The sequence below is a fragment of the Wyeomyia smithii genome, chromosome 2 (genome assembly GCF_029784165.1).
Source record: "Wyeomyia smithii strain HCP4-BCI-WySm-NY-G18 chromosome 2, ASM2978416v1, whole genome shotgun sequence".
Taxonomy (NCBI): Eukaryota; Metazoa; Arthropoda; class Insecta; order Diptera; family Culicidae; genus Wyeomyia; species Wyeomyia smithii.
The window spans coordinates 9,187,270-9,207,869 of record NC_073695.1 but is presented as its reverse complement, the minus strand read 5'-3'; the positions used below and the strand labels follow the sequence as shown (position 1 = coordinate 9,207,869).

The 20,600-nt window shown below is 39.5% G+C and overlaps 3 protein-coding genes across 4 annotated transcripts; all 3 read right to left on the bottom strand.

Moving 5' to 3' along the window:
• Positions 1 to 29: 29 nt before the first annotated feature.
• On the bottom strand, positions 30 to 1,356 carry LOC129722118 (uncharacterized). Its single transcript, XM_055675356.1, has 3 exons — positions 1,080 to 1,356; positions 639 to 1,026; positions 30 to 577 (listed from the first exon to the last, which is right to left on the bottom strand). Exons 1-3 carry the CDS (start codon positions 1,217 to 1,219, stop codon positions 155 to 157), a joined length of 951 nt encoding a protein of 316 aa, XP_055531331.1. The 5' UTR covers positions 1,220 to 1,356; the 3' UTR covers positions 30 to 154.
• On the bottom strand, positions 1,280 to 19,344 carry LOC129722117 (isocitrate dehydrogenase [NADP] cytoplasmic). 2 transcript variants are annotated; one of them, XM_055675355.1, is made up of 2 exons: positions 19,206 to 19,344; positions 1,280 to 2,665 (listed from the first exon to the last, which is right to left on the bottom strand). In XM_055675355.1, exon 2 carries the CDS (start codon positions 2,649 to 2,651, stop codon positions 1,422 to 1,424), a length of 1,230 nt encoding a protein of 409 aa, XP_055531330.1. In that variant the 5' UTR covers positions 2,652 to 2,665; positions 19,206 to 19,344; the 3' UTR covers positions 1,280 to 1,421. The 2 variants fall into 2 exon arrangements, with proteins under 2 accessions (XP_055531330.1, XP_055531329.1); XM_055675354.1 differs by lacking the exon at positions 19,206 to 19,344 and adding an exon at positions 18,128 to 18,288.
• Positions 18,710 to 19,344, bottom strand: LOC129722119 (coiled-coil-helix-coiled-coil-helix domain-containing protein 7). Its single transcript, XM_055675357.1, has 2 exons — positions 19,206 to 19,344; positions 18,710 to 19,070 (listed from the first exon to the last, which is right to left on the bottom strand). The coding sequence occupies exon 2, from the start codon at positions 19,034 to 19,036 to the stop codon at positions 18,782 to 18,784; it is 255 nt and encodes an 84-aa protein (XP_055531332.1). The 5' UTR covers positions 19,037 to 19,070; positions 19,206 to 19,344; the 3' UTR covers positions 18,710 to 18,781.
• Positions 19,345 to 20,600: the final 1,256 nt, after the last annotated feature.

The window sequence follows — 20,600 nt, the reverse complement described above, 5'->3', positions numbered from 1 at the left end:
CAAGATAAAACCAGAAAAAAATTGTCATTATTCTGTGTTAGTCGATATTTAAATTTAGACGTACAAACAAAAAGTAAATTAAATATATTGAAACTTCATTTGAGTAAGATAAATCATCAAAATTTTTGAATGCTCATTAGTCGCAGCCCCATGTTCAGGATGTAGTCAAACTTCCCATCTTCTGCATCATATCCGAACTGAGCGAAATAAACGCAAAAGCGCCTTCCTCCGGCAGCGGAAAGTTACTCAGGAAATCTCCCTTTTCATTGAACGCTATTTCGTCGATTCGATTTACCGGCTTGTTAGCGGCCACTTTCCTAGCGGCGTCTACAAGTGGCTCGAGCGGATGGCTAGGTAGTACTCTGAAGGGACCCTTAACTTGATGCTGCAGCAGGTAACCCGTAAGCACTAGAGCGTAGTCATTGCGAATGCCTTTGGCACGAATACAGCAATTACGATCGATCTGGCTGAGCGCTTCCACCCATCGGCAGGCCATTCGATTAGCCGGATAGACCGTCATCGATTGCATGTAAGTCCGAGCGAGATGCAAGAAAAATTCGAACTGACGATCGAGAAACTGATGACAAAAAGTAGAAATTAGACATAAATCACACGCTGGTAACAAAAATATTGCTTACAGTTCCACGTGCGTCCTTTCCACCCGTGCACTGCTTGGCGTGAGTTTGGCACTTGCGAATTGGGGCCAGTTTTAGTTTCTTCGCTAGCTCAGCTAACATAGCTAGATGTTCCTTCCACTCGGTTGTGCTGACTTGCCATGCTGGTGGGTCGAATTTGGGCTTTTTGATGGAGGTCAACTCGGGAAGCTTCCCGGCGGGAATCGCCAAGAAAGGCAATTGAAGAGTCGCACTACACAAACAAATACACAACATCATTAGGAAGCGATTACGTTTCTCTCTTAGAGTTTTCATGTTCAGCGAAGGTTCCGACAGTTTTGTGAGCCATTTATTCGCCAGTTCTTGATGTCCTGGATTCCGTAAGGCTGGAATAGACTCTTGCAATACGGCACTGAAAGTTTGAAGAGGGTATTAGTTCTGCGTCTATTGCTACGACACACTTACCAGTAATAGAAAAATTCTGTGTCCAAAGTGTAATCTGTCGATTCTTCGAGTTGAGCTTTGGCTGCTGCAGAAGCTGGAGCCGCTTCACCAGAAGCGGGTGCAACTTTTGCAGTAGCAGATGTTGGTTTTATAGAAGACATTTTTGACAAACCAGGATTTTCGAAGCCTACTACGCGTTAGCTATTATTTTAAACAAAATATTTTAGCAATCTCGCCAAGAAAACTCCCAAAAGATTTTTATTTCCTTCCAGAAAAAATACAGCTTTCGGCCACAATAACGGAAATACTAAATTGTTAGATAGTTGTACAATTAAATGCCCTACTTCCACCAACGGACGTAACCTAAGCTAGCGCAGCCTTGAGATTATCGCCTAATTTGTTCATAAATTCGAAAGTCTCCAGGTAGTCCGCCCGGGTTACGTTGGCCATACCCTTGATACAGATGGCCAAATCTTTGGTCATAAAGCCCGATTCGATCGTGTCAATGCAAACCTTTTCCAACGTTTCAGCAAACTTCTTCAGATCGGCGTTGTTGTCCAACTTGGCACGATGCAGCAGACCACGAGTCCAGGCGAAAATAGACGCTATTGGATTGGTCGAGGTTTCCTTGCCCTGCTGGTAGAAGCGATAGTGACGGGTAACGGTTCCATGGGCAGCTTCAGCTTCCACCGTTTTGCCATCCGGGCAGACCAGCACCGAAGTCATCAAACCAAGCGATCCGAAACCTTGGGCGACCGTGTCGGACTGTACATCACCGTCGTAATTCTTGCAGGCCCATACGAATCCACCTTCCGCCTTCATGCAGTAGGCAACCATATCATCAATCAAACGATGCTCGTACCAGATTCCGGCAGCTTCAAACTGCTTCTTATAATCCTTATCGTAGATTTCCTGGAAAATGTCCTTAAAACGACCGTCGTACTTCTTCAGAATAGTGTTCTTTGTGCTCAAATAAAGAGGGAATTTTCGGTCAAGCGCGACTTTGAACGAGGAATGAGCAAAGTCGACGATTGAGTCATCCAGATTGTACATGGCCATGGCAACTCCTGGTCCCTTGTACTGGTGCACAACGTAGCTTATCGGTTCACCGCCCGCGGCAGGGGTAAACTTAATTTCCAGAACACCGGCACCGGGGACAACAAAATCCGTTGCTTTGTACTGATCACCATGAGCGTGACGACCGATGACGATCGGTTTCTCCCACCCGGGCACTAGCCGGGGTACGTTCTTGCAAATAATGGCCTCACGGAACACGGTACCTCCGAGAATGTTACGAATAGTTCCATTTGGTGAACGCCACATCTGCTTCAGGTTGAACTCCTTCACGCGAGCCTCGTCCGGCGTAATAGTAGCGCACTTAATACCAACGTTGTATTTCTTGACCGCTTCGGCACAGTCGACCGTCACCTGGTCGTTCGTCTTGTCACGGTTCTCGATGCCCAGATCGTACGTGTGCAGCTCGATGTCCAGGAAGGGTAGAATCAGTTTCTCCTTGATCGAGTCCCAGATGATACGGGTCATCTCGTCCCCGAGGATGTCCACCACCGGTCCGGCTTTGATTTTCGGGGCCATGTTTGATCACCAGGCTGGAGTGAGAAGGAGGCGAGAAGAGAAATATTAGAAAGTTCTCTCACAGCGATTATGTGTTATCATATTTCTTAGTTTTCTTGACTATTTCAACAAATTTAAGCTCAACATCCTCCAAAAGAAGGGTATTTTGGTTTTTTATGTTGCCGAAGCGGATGACCGGAATCGGTGAAACGGTTCCTGGAATATGTCCGGAACATGTACGGTAATATAATGATCATGATCTAAGCAGTACTAAGCCTCTTATTACACGGGTAGTAATATCAAGTATCTAGGTCGAATTCATGAAGCGACACCTCAAACGACTTGGAACTAAAACTAGTTCATTGGTGGAAATATCTATGAAAAAAAGTCATGAAAAGAGAACCGTTCATTTTTGGCATGGTTCAATCTTGGCAACAGGAAAATTCTGCCGTGTCGTGTGTGGCAAAATCGAACGGGGTTTGTATTTTGATTATTTATTTGCAGCACTCTATTGTAGAAAAAAATTCTCCTTAATATTATCGAATACCATTCATTGTAATACAGTCAATTTTCTTCAATACGCGAAAAAGCAAGCTTCTATACAGAGATGCCAGATGTTTTTGAAAAATGTCTGCAACTGCTCGAAAAACCGGAAAAATGTGCTCGAAATCTGAAAAAAATCTATCCGTGATACGAAAAAATTTCGCTCGCGCAGGCAAAAGTCTGTAAAAATCTGCACACATTTTGAGAAAATCTGCGCAAATATAAGGAGACTCTTACAAAAATCTGCAGAAACCGTGGAAAAACTGCAAATATCTGCAAATCGATAAATATCTGCACACGGACTCCAAAAATCTGCGTTTTGCAGACAAATCTGCACATTTGGTATCACTGATATGGAGAAAGCGAAACTTGATAGCAGAAAGCCAGAACTAAGTTTTTTTGTTCTATTTGGGGCCCTGAACAATCCTAAATTTATCGGAAGTCGATTGGTTTTGTCTCCGCTTGGCGCATTGCATTTCAAATTTATATTTGAAGATTTGTATGGAAAAACCAACTTTTATGCATTTTCCATTCTAAAGAGCTCAAAATGGCTTAAACCATAAATTTTATTACTTCAAATGGAAGGTTTTTTGATGCCTAACAACTTGGCCGAAGACACTAAAGAGCTGGGGTGTCCCAAAAAAAAAAAAAAAAAAAAATACTAGAGCTGTTCAAAGTTAAGTATGTCCAAATTTAAAATGCAAATCATTTTTTCTGCCAACACTGCCAGTGTACCGGCGTCAGTCAGATTTCCATCAAACGTAACCTCTGAAACACGTTATACATTCTTTCTACGCTTAGAATATTGACCTTAATTTGTTTGCTTGATCCAGCTGAGTGTACAAACTCGTAACGACAAGCTACTTCTGATGGGAATTCTACTGATGACGCCGGTACATTGGTAATGTTGGCAAAAAAAAAAAGTTGTTAGGCTTCTAAAATACTATACTTAACATAAAGTAGTGCATTATTAGAGCATTATTAAGCTCCCTAGAAAGGTAAATGCAAAAAAAGTAGGTTTTCCCATATAAATTTTCATACAAATTTGAAATGCAATGCGCCAAGCGGAGACAAAACCAATCGACTTCAGGTAAGTTTGGGGTTTTTTGGGACCCCAAAAGGAACCAAAAAAACTTGGTTCTGGAAAATCGATCACTTTTCCCTACCCTATTATACAGACCCAAATTGAGTACGATTTAGTAGAAATTAAACAATATTTTTTGTCTTGTGAACAATGGCAAAGATGTCACATAACAAAATTTTTCCTGCAGTTACAAGTTCATGGAAAAAATAACGATAAAGAATTACAGTTTTTAAACAAAAATGTATATTCACAGGAAATTTAAAATGGACATGAGAAAAAACACAGTGCAGAGTTCAAAAATAAACAACGCATTTTATCTGTACAATGAACCCTAATTTATATACCCAGCTATCTGCCTCTACCGACACGTACAGAATTTTGTTGTCCCTGGTGGCGCAGCGTATTTTGCGGCACCCGAATAATCATATTGAATTCAGATATTTGCTACTATACGAAACAATAAGAAGAAGACAACTCAAACAGCAATTCGATTGTGTTCCAGATCGCAAAACGATACCTACGCGTTAACCCAACACGCCCCACTGTGCGTCGACAGCGGCAATGTAGTCTTCACTTGGCTTGGCTGCACACAAATGAATATCGAGTTCTACTGCACTGATAGACGACGAATGACCAGCGCTCTATTCATACATTGCTCGGTGCAGTACTGTTGCCTGTGCCAGCAGGTTTTCCTACAAGGCATCAGTTTTAATAACATTCTAAAACAGCAGAACGTAATACTGTCTGATAGTGGAGGTGGTTACGAACTTTCCGAGAAAGCTTCACCTTCAAGACTTCAAAATAGCCTAGGCTCATGGGAGCAAACATTAGTTGACCTATTGGGACGGGGAGATTCTATCAATTTTTTTGACACTGCTATACACGATATCACATCAGGCAGTTGGTGTCTACTCATGAAGTAAGTGTCAGGCGTGCTCGCATGTGATTGGTACTGTTTAATGAAATGATATCGATAACTGAGGAATCACATAATTGTCCATCATTTTATCAATCCAACGACATATTGATTATTGTAATCCATCATGTGGTTACATCAGTATTACCGTTTGAAATCTTTCATTCCAACGTTACACCTTGGTTTTAGTTTCCGCAGAATGTATCTCGATATAGTACGGTATTTGACGTAGTCCTACGTTAAAAAAGATTCCAGTTTCTATTTCGAGCCGAGCAGTTGTCCAGGCAAAGAATGATCTAGAGTTTATCAGTGAACCGATAACGGAAAAGTTTTGAAAATGAAATTCCCTGTTTTCCCTGAAATATAACTATAAATTCACCGATAATTTTTAGCGTTCGGCCCCAAAAAATGCGACGTAGATGAACGCAACCCTGAAATTCCAATGAAAAAAGTTTCTATCGGATACCAAACCATAGAGGTCCCGAATTAGACTTTCATGCTACAACACTCAGGCACAAACGTAACGTTCTACGTAAAGCACGTCGCCGGCTCATGCGCCATCGTACCGCAGAAAACGGAATCACCCTTCGCATGCTAGAGACAGATTATGATTAGTGCCTACATTCTGCTTATCGGGATTATATTTTTCGAATCGAAAGCGAGGCTAAGGCAAATCCATCCTCTATCTGGCGCCACTTCAAAAACAGGAAAGATACACAGTCGATCCCGACAGTGATGACTTACGAGGGCACAACCAGCAACGACACTGGTGCTTCGGTCGATCTTTTTGCTACCTTCTTCAAATCAGTGTACAACCCCATCCCTACACCTGTTTCCCCCGAGTTTTTGAATTCCTTGCCGTCGTACGATGCACACCTGCCACGTCCGACATTCACTACTGCCGAGGTTACCACCGCGCTGAAATATGTCAACCCGTCGAATGGCCCCGGTCCGGACAAACTACCTCCTGTCTTCATTCAGCGATGCTCAGAGGCACTCGCGTTACCGATATGCCGCATTTTCAATTTGTCTTTACTAGAAGGTAGCGCGTGGAAATTGTCTACCGTGACGCCGGCAACGCACACGAGGTTAAAAACTACCGACCAATCTCGATTCTCTGTTGTCTTACAAAAACAGTCGAACTGCTGATTCACGATAGAATGTACGCAGCAGCTAAACCTATAATATCGCAATATCAACACGGTTTTGTTAAAAACCGCTCTACTACTACGAACCTCATGGTTTACGCTAGCATGCTCAACACTTATTTAGAAAAACACTGCCAAGTGGACAGCGTCTACGTAGATTTAGCCAAAGCTTTTGATAAGGTGCCCCAAGATCTAGCACTAAGAAAGCTAGAAAAGTTAGGTTTCCTAGCTGGCTCATATTGTGGCTCCGCTCCTACTTACAAGACAAATCGGTTCGCATGGAAAGGATACAATGTTTTCTTCGCTTCGCTCTACGACGATTACCTTGGGTTGAGCCTCGAAGATTACCACCGTATGATCAGCGATGCCGACTAATTAGACTGGAACCCTTGCACCAGAGACGCACATTCTTACAACGCATGTTCGCTTTCGATATACTGAGCAATCGTATTGATTGCCCTGACCTACTACAGCAGGTAAACATCTACGTGCCAGCGCATCGATCACGCCCACGTTCACTGTCCTGGACAACTAGACATCGAACAGTATTCGGACAAAACCGCCCGCTGAAGAAATGTTTCAATTTACTAAGTAATAGTGATGGTTTTGACTTTAATATAACCAGTGGTGGGCACCGCTAACCGAAAATTTAGCGACGCTAATCGCTAAGTCGCTAACCGGAAAATTTAGCTCGATAATCGCTAAACGCTAAACCCACATTAGCGGAACTTTCGCTAATCGCTAACTTATTAATATGTAAATAGTCATATCGCTATATTTATTGCTCATGTTTTGTAACATTTGGACCACTTTGATCTGTTTTGGTTAAATAAACGAAAACAATTACTTTTTAAAGCTATTTACAGTAAGAGGTTCACGAAACGGTATTCATATTTGATTTTGTAAAAACAAGAATAACGAAAGTTATTTAGCTTGCATTGAAAATAGATACTCTTAGGAATGTTTTCATGAAAATTCAATTATTATCTGAATCGAAAAAATAGAACCAAAGTTGTCATAATTTCAAGCGCATTGCAATTCATCAAAGTTCTTGGTGTGCCAAAAATTCAATCTAGACCTTGTGCTTGTTTTTCAAAATGCTCCTGTGGCTTGTAAGATAACTGGAACTCCATTCTAGGGTAAAAAAAACTGACAAGAGCCATCAGCAATTCACAGTTTTTCTAAATATTTCTATTGTCGCTTCTCCACAAAATTTAGCGAATTAGCGATTAGCGTTTCGAAGGCCAAAATTTTAGCGACGCTAACAGTTTCGCTAACCAGGTCAAAAATTAGCGAAATCGCTAAATCGCTAACTGAATTTTAGCGTCGCTAATTAGCGAATTAGCGGAATGGTGCCCACCACTGAATATAACTAGACAACGTTTTGAAATTAGTATACGATATAATAACTAGTTAAGGTCAGTCTGTACAGCTTGAACTAAAGACGAAGTGAAATAAATATATTTCCTTCCGCCACTGAGGATTCTGGAGAAACTAGGTAAAAAATAACTCAGAGAATGCTGTCATTTTCCCAATTATTTTCAAACTAATATCTTCTGTAGATCTACCGTCAACACAACGCATCCAGCTTGTACCTCTTCATCATCTTGAACTCTTGAAAGGTTCGTTAACTCAACGATCATCATTTTGGTTGAAATCCTTTTTATGCTGTTTTCCACTGACGCACTTCTCGTACTGTTCATTAGGGTGCCAACCAAAATGGTCATTTTAAGAAACCCTATACGAAATATGCCTGAAAAAACACATTTTGCAAAATTTCAGCTCAATCGGACCTAAAATAGGGTGGCCCAAAGCGTTTGAATGTTGGCCTCTAAAAATCCAAAAAATAACCCAACAGACAGACGTCATAGATCATCCTTTGATTTTAATAATCCTCTGGATAGATGTTTTTGTTTATATAATAACTAGCTGACCCGTCATGTGGTTAGCAAATGGCTGGACACGTGTAACTTGAGACCCCAATGTGGCCATTCACCTCTGTCCAGCAACTCTTATCCCAGCCTCCACGTGGTGCCGACCGGAATTCGAGTAACCTTAGCGGAGATCGGGTAACCAATCTCCGGTGGAAAATATAGTCGTATGGTGACTGGGAAGGGGGTCGTACGCGGATGCATCCCCATATTAGGGGCGGCATACAACAGCGTCTGCCCAGTCAACATTTTCATACGTATAATAATGTTTAAGTTCCAATATCCGCACTCATATATATCATAAAAACTCACATTTGATGCACAAAAACAGCATATACGTACTATTTTGGAGGCGATATACGTACTGAGGAATAATGGTATGCAATTCATTGATATACGTATTTATATACGATTATATCCGATAGAAAGTGATTTGTTTCACACTGTCTTACAACTCTAAGCCTACAATCGTAAATCGCAAAGACTCCACCATGATATACAATTAAAGATGAATTTCTGCGCATGATAAAAAGCGCGTTCTACGATTTCGACTTCGTTGAGATATATTTGCGATAATTTTCATACATTGATATACGATTTGTGGTTGACTGGGTGACCCGGAGCGGGCGGCTGAATTATGGAATGCTGTATCCCGGCAGCCCCATCAGCAGGATGTAGGTATCGTGACCCTGGTCAGGTAGCATACCGAAACCTTTCTTCAACCACGAACAACGAATTTAGAATTACGTAACGGATCAATCGGCACAGACCTAGGCTACGAACACGGAAAAAGTTTAAGGTAAACGATTGGAAATTGGGTACTTGGAACGTCCGATCTCTCAATGAACCGGCGCGGGCTGGCTTGCTTGCTCGAGAACTAGATGTAAGATCTGCTGGTGTACGAGGAGACTGGAGAACGGCTACCCAAGACAGAAGAAGTTGGACATCTCTAATTCGTTCGGGCCTAGACCGGTGAACGGTCCGTTAGCCAACAAAGAAAGAAGAAGACCAGTCATGAATCCTTCCCACATAAGAGACTGCCGAGATCAGAGTAGGAAGAGCTACAACGTAGGTATCTGCCTCTCATGATCTACCTTAGCTCCCATCCGCCACCCGGAAGCACGCGCCCTGGGTCTGTCAAAGCTGAATGAGCTCTCCCACACGGTTGTGATGTTGGGTTCGATTTCCGATCAGGTGGAGGATCTTTTCGAGCTTGAAATTTTCTCGACTCAGCACTGGGGCACGGTGTATCGTTGTACTTATCCTACAACATGCCAAATGTGCCGAAAAAACAATATCGATAACGAATTCTCTCAACTAATCTAGTTGATCGAGACCACATTAGCCTCCCAGGCCTAGCGTGCGATATTGTATTGTATTGTCGTATAAGAGCGCTCCCATTGAGAAGTGGAAGGGGTGTCGAACCACCATGAAAACTCTTCTTGCCCTCAAAAACCTCAACATATCAAATTTGGTTCTATTTACTTGATTATTTTTCAAGATGTGCAAAATTTTTTGTTTCATTTGTGTAAAACCCCTCCCTTCCAGTAGAAGGAGGGGTGTCGAACCATCATGGACATATTTGTTACCTCTTAAAACATTCACATGCCAAATTTGGTTGATTGGTTCTCGAGCTGTGCGAAATTTGTGTTTCATTTGTATGGGACCTCTCCCTTCCACAAGAGGGAGGGGTTTCGAACTATCTTAGTCACCTTTCTCGGCCCTTTAAACCCCTACACACAAAATTTCACGCCGATCGGTTCAGTAGTTTCCAAGCCTATATGTATCAGACAGACAGACAGACAGAGCTGCATTTTTATATGTTTAGATAGATGTCGCTAGCGTACTCCTTTTTTCATATATCTAAGCATGTTTTTAAAAATTAAATTGTTTTTTTTTTTAGAAATTTAAGGTGTCGACTTATGAATGAATAAATTTGTTAAATCCCCCTCACTTAGTTCCATTTGCGTGGCGTAAACTAGCGGAATGATCACGTCTTAGGTTAGCAGTCTTAGGTTAGGCACCTTAGAACATCGAAACTATCTTGGAAAGCAACCACTGTTCTTTCAAACAGTTTGTTGAAGGAAGTTTAGGACAGTTTTTTAAAGTGGTGGTTTTCAATTATTCTCGTTTCGCATTTATGAATCTTGCGACATAGTTCTGAAAAATATTTGCAAATTACAAACCTTCTCAACAGCAGATTCATTCAAACACGACCTTGTGTATCTCGTAGATTACTTGGCTCAATCTCCTTACTTTGACTGCGTTGTTTCCGTGAGTACTCTTCAATGAGTATTAACATAAACACATGAAGAGTAATACAATTTTATTGATCAAATCTACTATAAAATGTTCCGGGTTTCGTACGTTAATATATTCAACAACTGCCGACATGTAAGACTTTATTTCTAAGGAAAAATATTAGCGTGTCTATGATCGTTGCAAACGTACCGAGTTGCAGTTTACGAAGTTTACTTGTTTGAACATTCTCAAAACAGGATTAACTAAGCCTCAATTGCATTATGAATTCACATGTGCAATTTGTTGCAGACCAGGGGGGATCTATTTGTCAAACATCGTGTAACCAACATATTCGGCAACATGGCGTTTGTTTTGGTTTTCGTTCTTTTTGTTAACTAAATTGATCGATGTGAAAAATTATAAAACCGGAACGTTTTTAAATCAAAACTCGTAAAACCGCGAAAAACTTTCATGAATGTGTTATGTAGTGATTTTTCCCCCATTATTGTTCATAGTTACAAACGTCATGGACCAACAAACGTCATGGACCAGAGTTGATCTGCGATAACGCACACATATATGAAATTTGACAGCAGTGAATCCCCCAGATCGATCAATTTCATAACCAAATAGAACAAAAACCAAAACAAACACCATGTTGCCGAATATGTTGGTTACACGATGTTTGACAGATAGATCCCCCCTGGAATCCCCTCTGTTGCAGACTAAGACAAGACGTGACAGCTGGTCACCGTTACATTCAACCAATTTGAACCGGCTGCTGATTGGCTGAATTCGATAACGCAATCGTCACGTAGAGAATACAACGAGGTTACTTCTCACTGTAAAGCAGTGATGCTGGAGAGTCATAATTTAGCTATTAAAATTGTTCATAAATAATGATGCAAAAGTATGCAAGGCACATGATATTACCGAGTAATGTATTTCACTGTTATAACTTTAAAAATGCATTGATTAATCGTTTATTACTATTTCGGTTGAAGTCCAAGAAACTTAGAAAGAAAAAATTTGGGTACCAAGAAACATAGGAAGAAAAAATTTGATAGTAGAAGTATGCTTTATTGAACATAAAATAATAAATAAGAATTGAGTATTATTCGCCTATATATTGCAATTTTAATTTGTTTTATTTTCATTGACCTGCAGAAGTTGTTAAAAATAATCACTCTGGCATCAACGGTATGGAACGTTCAAAAAAATTTCGACGGGGATGACGGCCGCTACGAAAAGAAAAATAAGAAGCCAGCTGTCGCGTCTTGTCTTAGATTCAAGCTACTGTCATCAGGGTTGCCAATGTTCCAGTTTAAACTGGATTCCTCCAGGTTTTTTTCAAGTGATCCAGTCAAACAGTTTATTCCCAAAATCTTCCAGTTTTTCCAGATATTTGCCAGTTTTATCCAGTTTTTTATTCACTCAAGCTCCGATTGGTTTCCGGAAGTATTTTTAAAACGTAAGTTTTGTAGATTGATAAATTATTTTGACAATTTCTAACAGCTTTTTCAGTATTCTATCTTCTCGCACCAAACACGATCTAATTAAAGACTGCATGACATGGTTGAGATAAAACCAAACAAATTTATCACACCGTGGAAAAAATCTTCTATTTATTTTCTGTGGCGTAGCAGTTAAAAAATTGTTAGAAGAATTAGATACCAAAAGATAGCGAAGTCAGAAATAATTGAAATTTAAACTTCACTGATGTAACGGAAGAAAATGCTGCGTCAATACTTTTGTTGAAGATAAATTAAATGAAAAAGCTCTATTTTCTTAATTTTGAGGTAGAATGATTGCGTAATTTTAAATTTTGCTGCTGTTAGAGGAAATTTTCCAGTCCATAATTTAAAAAAAAGTAAGCCCGAAACAAAACAGTTCTGATTAAAATGAGTAATTTTGTGCGAAGAATTATTTCGTTAGTTGCTGTATTCGAAACTGACACTGGATTTAGTCTCCATAACAAAAAAGCTCTCTCAAAATCATTTTATTGCTTTTTTACAAATTTATTTGGAATCCAGTTTTTTCTTCAGCCTTTTTCCAGTTAAATTGAAAATTTTATTGGCAACTCTGACTGTCATGCATACATATCGTATTTAATGCATCAGCCGTCTTAGGTAGCAATGGGCGATATTCGAAAAAAAATCGATTCTCCTGCATCGATTAATCAGAATTATGAAAATCGATTCATAAAAAAATCGGGCCTGAAAAATCGATTTAGCCAAAAATCGATTTTTTTGGTATAAGCTTTTTACGACCTTTTTTGGCTATATTTATGGAGATTTTGTTTTGTTTGCGTTTTCTGGTTTATCAATCATGTTCAACGAGTTTTCGTTCACAACATCTACTAACGATACGGCTTTTTTAGTTCATTGCCATCTTCTTTTACCGCGTGTACTCTTTGGCGGTTTTTTTCTACTAAAAGTTTTCGCTGTCGCTCATCCCATAGACCATTTCACGAGACGTTTGTGAACTTGATTCATGAACAAAATTTTGACAGAAAGTTTGGAACCGCTGACATAATGCACGTGAAAGCATCATCAACATCAGCAGGATCCGTGACACCTGTCAGTTCGTGAAATGGTCTATTGTTTAGGATGCACTAAGAGCAATCCAAACCTGTATAATTGGGTTGTTTAGCTAATTCAAATCGTGATTTAAAAAGCGAAGGATAATGATAGAATTTTTTTTAAATCACGTTTTACTTAGAAAATTCAGATCTTTCAGATGATAGAAAAAACTGATATAGCTGAACAACCCAATTCATAAAAAAATCGGAACATCCGCAGCACAAACTCAAATAAACAAAAATGGCGAGCGCGACACCATGCTGAACAGAATGCAGCACGGCATATACACGAACATTTAATTCAACTTTTGCAATATTTGAGTTAACGAGTTGAAAAATAGGTTGAGGTAGCAAATGTGAAATAATGTTGGCTAATATCCAAAATGGTAAATTCAATATCCAATGCAATGCAAAATTTCAGCTCAATCGGAATTCAGGAGTATTTGGTCTAAATTTCACTTTCTCGACTTCTGAAGAAAAGCACAGTTTGTAATAGTTTTTTTTTGAGCCAAATGTCTTATGCCTTTATCACACTATAGCAGATATCACGTGATATCGCGTATCTCGAACATACATACATCTAGTTTTCACGAAAAGTTTGGAGTATGGGATTTGAAATCAAGTTGAGCAATATTACATCATGTGAACGGGTTATTAGAAATGTATAAAACGTCGAGGTCGGGTGTTATCCGAAAAATCGAAATTTTGCTAACTGTTCGTGAGGGCTAAACATTGAACACTACTTCTAAATAAAACTGTCAAAGTCCATTGCCACCCCAATATACACCAATCAGTTAGTAATGATTGTATACAATACATATATGTTAAACTTTCGAGGCGGTCTTGTGGTCGGTAATCTATATTCAGTTCGAAGTGCAAATTTGTCTCGTCGTTCTTTTCATCTTCGCTAGGGATGGGCGAACGGCTCACGAGCCGTTCATATAAACCGGTTCTTAGAAAAGAGCGAAAGAACGAACGGCTCACGAAAAAGAACTACGGTTCTTTGGGCGCAGCAGAACTGCTTGGTTCGCGCGAACCCGAAGTTTACCGAGACAACACGAACTGTCAACGCTCGTGAATCATTGTGAACCATGAGCAGCGTTGCCAGGTATCCAGATTTAGCTGGATTATCCAGATTTTTGAACATGTATCCAGGTAAACAGCTTTGATGTCCAATTATCCAGATTTTTCATGGATGATCCAGATTTTATCCAGATTTTATTTTCTCTGTTCCGCAAAAAGGTCATCACTTAAATTTTGGCGCGAAATTTTGCAATTTTGTCACCACAAATTTTGCGTACCCCAAGACTTTTATCCGAAAAATTAACCTTTCACCCCACGAAATGACTGCCAGATTTTTTCCAGATTTTTATTTTGCCTTTTCCAGATTTAAAAAAAAAATGACCTGGCAACGCTGTCAGTTCAGAGCCGCTCTTGCAAAAGAGCCGTTTCACCCACCCCTAATCCTTGATATATTTCACAACGCATGCTTATTAGCCAAATTTCATACGGGTTTGTCTATTGATGTCGCGTTTACAAATGCAAAAAATGGTTACTGCGTTAAAAATACTGGAGGGACTCAAGTTGGCTGCGGATTGTTCTTTTTCAACTCGACGACAAGGTTATCCAGCTTCACTGACCTACAGAAAACGTCAAAATGGGCAGCGTGCCATTACCGTTCGTGGAAAGCTGGATATTCTGGAACCTTGTGGGGGTGGTGACATACTCATGAAAAAAGTTGTCATGGACGTAGACAATTGTTTGAACCAACACAAACATTTGAAATGCGTTTTTCTCGGTTTCATGTCTACTGAACTTTAGTCCATTTTTCAACTATGGTCATCCCGGTAAAAAATTGACACATTTTTCAGATCAGTGTCCGAGTTCCGAGCACACACTTCTTCGGAGAGAAGAAAAAAAATTGTATACTATCAATAAAGAAATTTTCTTCTCTTCAAAAAAAAGTGTTCTCGGAATTCGGCCGCAGATTACTATTCTATTAGAGCAAGCCCACTAGTGGCCAAATTGAAGTTTCTAAAGCTAGTTTGGATACTCCCACCATAACGCGGCAACCGCACCGGGAGTTGCTATGTTGGTTTGGGAAATAGCAATCCCCACCTCGGGTAGTAGCGAGTTATTAAATTTGGCAACGCGATAGCAACGAGCCGATTCGTTGCTATTTGATGAAATGTCAAACTGTTGTTTTTTTTGTGCCCGATAGTGAATGTTCGTAATAATATTACGATGAGTGTTTTGAATGCGGACTCAATTGGTCGGCCTCGGAAGACGAAGTGTTTTGCCTCGCTTGTTAAACACGTCGTAGGACGCAAGTGTCGGCGTGAACCACTACTCAATTTTATTTCCGATTGAGCTGAAATTTGGCACAGGGTGTTTTTTCGGGCAGGTAAACATTTTGTATAGGTTTTTTATTGAGATGACCATTTTGGTTGGCATTTTGGTCTGCAACTTAAACGATGCGGAAAGTTCAAATCCTCCCAAGATTGGCCAATATTATTCAATAAACCTGGAAGGTTTAAGCAAATCTGCTCGGGAGTATTACCAACTATTTTCCCGTTTCGTTCGATCGTTGTATAAAAAACCACTTATCTCCTTTACCGCTGTTTCAAAAACAACCTTAGATGCGTTCGAAAGCGGCGTTGGAAATGGTCATCGGTATAGACCGTTGTTAAAACGCTGGATGGCACCTTCCTCCGTATGGCGATTTTTTTGGGTATTTACTAGGCTGAGAGTCGCCCCGAATCTTTCCAAAAACCATTTTCTTAATCGCGTACAAGGAAATTTGTTTTGCGAAATCACTTTCTTCATCACTAGAATCAATCAAATAATCGAAAACAATTTACGCGTTCTATATTTAAGTTCTTTTTGGCGGCAAATTTTCAAATAATAATAGCAAACTGTGGGAACCGAGACAGCATGAAATACAGAATACAACTAATGCCAGCTTTCAGTAGAATAGTCATTTAAGCCAACTTTGCGGGACGTGCCCAGTTTTAAGGAATTACTTTAAATAAACATATAAGGATGAAAAAATTTATGGCGCACAAGTATAAAAATCTGCAACAGAATTATGCTATCGATAACTTGGGAGAACGGAAACAAAATTAAAACAAAGTTATGTGAAATGGAGGGAGCATTTTGTGAAGTAGAAAGAACGTAGATCATTCCGGAAACGATTGACTGACGGATAAGTTGGTTATTACTAGATCCGCAAAAAATATGCGAAATACATCACAAACAAACATTTTGCCAACGCTGGCTAGTGACGGTCTTCAGAAATTGGCAACTGCCGGTGTGAAAAAGAAATAGTGGAATTGGTAATCCCCATTAGCAACGACCGGTGCGAAAATCGGTTGCTATCCAAAATAGCAACGGCCAGCGTTGTGAAAATAGCAACTCAAATGGCAACTCACCGGTGCGCTTGCTCTTAGATCACTATTCTCTTCAATCCGTTTTGCACACATTTATTTTTCAGGCGAAAAAAAAACGATCTTGCCATCCAAAGGATCGATTCAGTAGAAGATCGCGCACAAAGAAATCGATTCAAAAAATCGATGAATCGACCCAAAAAGATCGATTTTGCAAAAATCGGATCGATCTTGCCCATTGCTAGTCTTAGGTTGCAGATATAAAAATCTTCCTCATGTAAGCGGGATGTTATCGGTAGTGTTATTTTCCCTGGAAAAATGTTCGTTTTAACGGCAGTTTTCGAACTGTCGGGATTAACGGGCTTCGTGTACAATCACTGAAGCGTATTATTCCGTAAGGTATGCTTTCTGGAGGGAAAGAATTGAATCAGAATAAATTTGTTCAGTTGTAGGTATGTAGTTTTTTTCCAGCAGTACACACACATCAGCGGACTGGCTCTACAAATCATCAACTTTAAATCAAAGAACACTGCAAGCCAAATGGTTTTTTAAATGTAGATTTTTGCCATTCATCGGAAACCTCTAAACATTTCTTGTATCAAACATTACGTTTTCCCAGTTGAATGTCAAGAGAAAAATTGAAAGCTTCAGAAGATTCAAATTAGGGGAGACATACTTTTTTAACTTTGAATAGAAAGCTTCAAATATAATGCATGAATAAATAAAGTTCCTAGAGAAATTCTGATGACTTTCTAATGAAAGTAAATACTGTTACGTAAATAATATTCAAATTGAACCAAATACAAAACCCAAAGCAGCCGAAACTGCCACCGATTTCCATCGACATTGACCTTCCACGCCTTAGACCGTAACACCATAAAAACGAAATACATTTGATTCACTGCGAGCTGCTTCTTCCTGACCATGTCTCGCAGTCATCGTTAGGTAGAACACGGGTGTTCATATACCTATTAACTGGTTGTCCGGCTCACGTAATTCTACACGCCGCCTGCGGATGACCTTCTCTAGAAATACGTAACACCATAGTGGCCGGTACTTTGGCAACAAGATGCGTTTTTTATCAATCCACGTTCCACCAATCAGCATCTTATCGCTGGCCTGTGGCGTGACGAGTCAAAATTTGCTTTGCGCATGAATTTTTTTTCGTTTGTTAACGCACCACTACACTTATTTTGAACTTTGCGTTCAAAACTAATCACGCAGTTCGTTACTGATGCGCCATTTAATGTTACGATTATATAAATTGAATTTTGGGATGGATTCAATGATAGGTGGGTACTTGCTGTGCAGTTTTTCTCCCATAAATTGTTGGAGGTTTCGTATACGCTCTCACTGGTTTGACGAAACAGTGACGTGTAGCCACACACCCTCCTGTGGCAACCAAAGGCGTCTGCTACCGCTGTTAATCGTGAAGTTTGTTTTACCAGCCACTTGAAACGCTCTCTACAACCTGTTCATTGACCAGTCGCTAGCTGAGAGTGCTTATCTAACACTAGACTAGCTTTGAATAAAATCACAGATACTGTGTTTAATTGAAGAATAGATAAAAGCTTCTTTCGCCATTCATCCAATGAACTAGTTTAGGCCTAATGGAAGCCAAATAGATGACACGTAGTCATGTTGGTTTCTCCAGTTGATTATCTTACCTATTTTGCTTGTTCGTTCGGAACAGGAAATCAAAAAAGTAAAAACTTCACAAAGTTTGGGGTTGGAAGGTACCAATGAAGTGACCCGTATATCCACGTAAGAAACTGGCCTGAACACAACCACACCCGTTGGAATCTGAGCAATGACTGGACTGTTAGGTTTGCCGATGCTTCTTGCATTGCCCTACTATGTGCACATACCGGTTTCAGGTTTGTTGGTATAAGTAATATTGGAAACGTTTGCGTATGCAGCATTGCATATGACTAATACGTCAGTAAGGTCCGTTACGACGAAAAAGTGTTATTAAACAGTAAAAATTGAATTGAGAATTGAATAGTTATTTAAATACATTCACATTCCATACAACGACCATGTTCTGTTTTGGGTCGTTAAGACCAAACTGTCTGGAGTCACGCTTAGGTAGGCCAATAAACTTTATAGCATGTTACAGGCTAAAAAATACCCCTGCAAGGTATGCAACAAGCATTACGCTATAATAATCGTTCCGTTTTGAACTCAAAAACAAGAACAGTAGTATGACAATTTCACTTTTTTGATTAATTTCAATCATTTCAATCGCAATCATAAAAAAACTGCTTTATTATAACATAGATTCAATTAGCACTACACCTCCGAACCACCCGATCACTACACTAATCAGTCGGTTTCGTTCTCATATGCTCCGCCTTGATTCGAGCTCGATCCTCGACATCCGGCAGGTAGGGATAGAGGCCCTTGGCTCGCCTTTCGCGGCGGATTTTATACCAAAAGTCCTTACAGTTGGTGTAGTTTGTGAAGTACAGCTCACACTGGCTGTGGTCGTAGTTGTTTTTGTTCAAACATTTGTGCACCAGATCCTGCTCTGCCAGGCATGGATTGTTTTTCTCGGCATCGGGGTTTTTGGGCATTTTCGTATGCCAATGGCAGCTGGCTGGGCAGGCTCTACAAGGGAAACCCCGTGAAACACTTTTATCAAGAGTTTGCGTATTGCGTTAACAGCAAGCGTTTGGTATTTATTATATAATGAATCGCATGATCATTTGGTTAGTTTAAGGTAATCGAAAGTTCTTAACTCACCAGTAGCACAAGCACAACAATCACAGTACAAACTTTTTATATTTAAATTTTATTTTTAAGTCGAAACCCGGCTTGAAAACCAAGACAACAAAACAATACTTTTTTTTATAAATCCTGTAAATGTCACTGTCACAAGAAGAAATCGATTTTGATATTATACAGAAAGAGGTGGAAACATATTGAGATGGACTGCACGCTTATATCAAATTCGACTAGGAATTATTTCATTTACATACACGCTGAAAAGATTATGCCAGTAAAACTACTGATATAATCTTAAAATCAAGGGGATGGCAGCCCTACTCCACACGTTTGACAGTAGGCAACATATCGGGGCTTTATTTAAAAATAAAGCCCCGAGGACGTGACAAGTGACTTCTAGTTATAATTCTTTTTGTTCAAAATTGCCCTCATGAAACATTGTGATTTTTCGGCACGACGCTTGCCAGTGTTTCTAAAAATGTTTAATTAGCAAAATATCGATATCAAGGGTTTTCCAAGTTCTGGATTTCAATTTTAATTAATTCATTTGATAATGCTAGTTCAATTGATTTAAAGATATATGTTAAATTTATTTGAACCAGCCATAATTTCAACTCATTTTGGGTTCCTCTTGCGTTTCATGAAATAAATCTGCTATTGTTTATTGTACGTAGTTTCAAAAACATGAATAACATTTCGAATGTTGATTTTTATAGACATTACACAGTATAGTGTATGGAAAAGTTTCAAAAAATTGTTGAACCAAAGGCTGTTCATTCACTTGGTAAGCAAAAACAGTGTGAACAAAAAATACCGATAGTTTGAAATTTTTCTGTGTCGGTGATTCCGAAATTTAGTGATTTTAAGGTTGTGAAAAAAATAAATACACTATTGAAATAAATATACAAAACATTCCAAATAAGCTTTATTTCTCTACATATCGTTAGCAAAGTGACCTTTACGTTACAAAACTCACTTTCAATATATCGTGGCTTGTCCTTTATTTTGTAAAACCATATTCAAACTTCGTGGTATGTTTACCACCAGGTTTTCACGAGTAGAAGCTGGACTAGCATTTCACGCTGCCTGTACGACGTTCCATGAGTCTATTTTATTCTTAGCAACCTATATTGAGAACGATTGAAAATCGTAGAAAAGTTAGGAATGTTGTATATGGGACACGACCGCAAGTTTATAGTAGAATTACAACCGCCTGTATCATGTCATTGTGTTTTTTGCAGTAGGTTTGAAATTACACTCGATTTGGTAGTCTGAATCGGTAAATTTAAGTGATATAATTTATTCACCTCTCTTCAACGTCAAGATTGATGACCATCTTGTACCAAAATGTTTATAACTTTTATCTAAAAACAAACCCTTTAAGAATAATGTGACGACTCTAAACAGAATTCA